This window comes from Lotus japonicus, chromosome 3 (assembly GCF_012489685.1).
Source record: "Lotus japonicus ecotype B-129 chromosome 3, LjGifu_v1.2".
Classification (NCBI taxonomy): Eukaryota; Viridiplantae; Streptophyta; class Magnoliopsida; order Fabales; family Fabaceae; genus Lotus; species Lotus japonicus.
This window is the reverse complement of record NC_080043.1, coordinates 2,151,411-2,155,198: the sequence shown is the minus strand read 5'-3', so window position 1 is coordinate 2,155,198 and position 3,788 is coordinate 2,151,411. Positions and strand designations below refer to the sequence as shown.

The 3,788-nt window shown below is 34.1% G+C and overlaps 1 protein-coding gene across 1 annotated transcript; it reads left to right on the top strand.

The window, feature by feature from the left end:
- Positions 1-1,288: 1,288 nt before the first annotated feature.
- Positions 1,289-2,253, top strand: LOC130749368 (uncharacterized). The gene has a single exon (XM_057602713.1). The coding sequence runs from the start codon at positions 1,431-1,433 to the stop codon at positions 2,034-2,036; it is 606 nt and encodes a 201-aa protein (XP_057458696.1). The 5' UTR covers positions 1,289-1,430; the 3' UTR covers positions 2,037-2,253.
- Positions 2,254-3,788: the final 1,535 nt, after the last annotated feature.

The window sequence follows — 3,788 nt, the reverse complement described above, 5'->3', positions numbered from 1 at the left end:
TTATTTAACCCAAATTTTCTCATGAGTCATTTAGACAACTTTTTTCAAAATCGTATTTTTCATGTCTTACATTAATTGTTCTATACAAGCAAAAATAAAAAATTACTATTAAATTCCTCCACGCATTGTTGTTAAATATTAACAGTGATTATGTTAACAAAGACTCTAATTTGACCTACTCTGTTCAAGTCAGTCTAATCATTTTGATTTCAGCAATATTGTTACTTCTTACACGGTTATATTTTGACTAGCTAATAACTACTTTTTATACTTGAGAAAAGAACTCATTTTAAAGTCCCTCATCTTGATTTTCCTTTCATTAATCTTCAATCTCACTTGCTAGATTCACTCATCAATCCCCTTATAACTTGATACATCACAAATTAATCGCTTGACCTTGCTAATTATTTCTTGCATGTAATAATATGAATTGCATTTAACATAAGAAGATTCATTTGAGGACAAAGAATCATCCTAATATATAATAGTTTGTTAGCATTTGGATGTAACTGATTTTTACTAGATTCTTACATAGTTAATTTGGTACAATTCTTATAATGGGTCATTTTAGAACTTTATTTTAGTTTTTAGGAGATTTAATCATTTTATAATTTTCTAGACCAATTTATGAATTTTCTTCACTTTTAAAAGAATTTTTAATGATTTTTGTGACTTATTTATGCATGGAAACCAGCGCTGGAACACGAGATCAAATGTGCGCATTTGAACATCAAGCAATGCTAGCTGGAACATTGTGCAACATTGAAAAGCTTTAATTATCTCATTTTTCTTTTCGGGGTTCTCTAAATGACCCATGATAAAGTTTGGGTTAAATAACTCATCATCCAATCATATTGGAGATAAATGAGTTGGAAATAAATTAATAAATAAAATGTATAAATTCCAACTCATTTATTTCCAATGTGATTAGATGATGTGTTATTTAACCCAAACTTTATCATGGGTCATTTAGACAACCCCTTTTCTTTATATTTATGCTATACCGAGGTAGAACTATTTTTCTTGAATCTAACACATTTTAACATCAATAAAGTCTTCTTTACTTACTACTAGTACTTTACTTGCTCTCCTAGCTCTCCATTCCTAAAGTAGCGCCTCCCTCAATAATGCTCTGATTAAAATAATAAGACAATAAAGACACAATAAAGCAACACATACAAAAATAAGGTTGTAATTGTATGCATAGTGTGGATTCATTACCTCCACAATTTTCTTCATCTCTTCTTTTCCCTCTCCCACTATAAATACAACCCCATCACACCCTCCCTCTTGTCATTCAATCCACTTCTCCATCTCTCTCAACTCAAATTCTCTCCCCTCCCTCTCTCTCTCATTATCAAATCATTCAAACAAAAACATCTTTCTTCTTTAATTTCTAAAAGAAAACAGAAGAAAAACAAGAAGTAGAAATGGAAATGGAAAGTAATGCACCAGCAGTAGCTAAAAGAGTATGGAGTATGGTACGTGTGGTTTACTTCATGTTGAGAAAAGGCATTTTAAAAGGCAAGCTCATGATGGATCTCAAAAATATCATGCTCAAACGCCGCGGCAAGCTCGCCGGCAAAGCCATTGCCAACCTCATGTTCCACCACGGCGCCTCCTCCGCCGCCGCCTCACGCCCTCAATTCTCTGCCTCCAGGGAATATGAGTTCAGCTGCAGCAACACCCCCAACTACAACTTCTTCTCCGCGGGGAAGCGCAACCGCCACAACAGCCACCACAACAACCACTTCTTCACCTGTGCTCACGCGCCGCCCACTCAGGACGACGAGGTGGTGACTGCAAACGCTGTGAAGGCGGTGCTGGAGATGCTGAACAATGAAACAGAGGTGTTTTACTCCCCTGCTCTTCCTGGGTTCGGACCGAGCCCGAGCCCGAGGAAGGTGAGGCAGTTGAGGGTGACAGACTCGCCGTTTCCCCTGCGAGAGGCGGAGGATGAGAAGGACAACCAGGTGGACAAGGCGGCAGAGGAGTTCATAAAAAGGTTTTACAAGGATTTGAGGAAGCAGGATTGAGTGAATCAATTTCAATTTGAATTTTGAATTTTGAATTGAACCTACTATGTATGTATCTACCTAGTATAGTACCTAGCTACCACCCTTGTGGAGTTCATATGTTTATCTGTTAATAATAATGTGTTGTACTGTTGTCGATCCCCAGTTCTTTGTGGGAGGTTGTAACTATAAGATGCATGTTATATAATATATACTATAGCATGTTCAGTTTAGTTTATACTCCATAGCAAACAAAACAAAAAAGATTTACAGAGCAAATTCTACTATGCTTTCTTGCATCAATTTAATTTCGGAAAATAATACTTCCATATTTTAATTACACTCCACATCTGGAGTGATCGAGATGAAAGTAGGAAAGACAGGATTGGGAGGTATTCCTCTTTCTTTCTTTAAAAAAAAAACAGCTAAACTTGTACAACTAAGAAAAAATAACTCTTATACAATCATGGATATGATTATATATGTTCCTAAATCCAAGCGGTGAAGTAATTATTAGGGGATGAGGATCTCTCATGTGGAAATTCCCTAATGTTGAAGTTTTTGTGTCTGTCTCTCTATATATTAAATATATTAAATAAGTGAGACCATGTTAATGTTCCTAAGAAGAGAAAGATACAATAATTTTAACATGAGAAAACATGAAAGAATTTTCACGTGATAGATCTAATTCCTTCATTAGGTGTAACCCCCAACTTCTATTCTTAGAGTATGTCTCTGCCAAAGAATTTGCAACATAATTCCTTTCCCTTCGGAATGTGGAAGAATTTCACATATCAATCCAAGCTCTAATTGTTCTTAAGAAATAAGAGAAAGAGAGAAGGGATACATAAATAAATAAATAAAAGGTGATGAAAGGAAAATTAAAGTATGTGTTATTGTGTCAAAGTTGTTCATATTTTTTTATTTTTATACCAACATAGTTAGTAGATAATTGTTATTCTTAAGTATTTAATTAATTGTTCAATCCTTGACCTGTATGCATAAATTATGATTTAATGGGAGAAGGTCTCATTTATTGTAATTCCCAAGTCTCGAATATATATATTAGTCTTATGGTTACCGACGACGGTAAGAATAATTAGTAAAAACAAGGTGTTCAATTTTGTCTCTATTGAAATTGATTAATTTTTTTCAGAATTTCTAACAAACTGATCTCGTGTTTCAATGTTTTTTACCAATCCTTTTAATTTAGATTCTGACATTCTGTTAATCAAAATTCTGACTTCTTTTTGGGTTAAGTATCTATCTGTATCATCACGGCTGTCACTATTTCTTTTCCATTTTTTTTCCTGGGGATCATCAGGGATTGATAAACGTGCATGTTTATCTACACATCTTAGCTCTTTCTTTCTGAAAAGGACAATAGTTGAGCTGGATGAAAAATGAACTAATTAAGAACATGAAATTGAAGTGTCTGTAAAGTGTTCTTAGCCATATATAGGCTTTGTTTGTGTTGATCCTTCATTATTAATTAATGAAGCTATAAAGTATGTATGAATATACGTTTAACAAACTGGGGAACAATAGATCAGATACATAGAATCTTTCTAGCTACTTTTCGTACACCTCTTCGTAGTACTCAACAGAATGTATTGGATCTTTGGACTTAGAATTAATATACTGCATCTCAGCTCCCAAGCTTGCAGAATCGTTCTTTGTTACTACGTTGTAAGTTGTAACTAATTATAAGCTCTGTTTTCTCTTTTACTTACCCTAATTCCTAATGATGTTATTCATCATTCTTCATGAGTA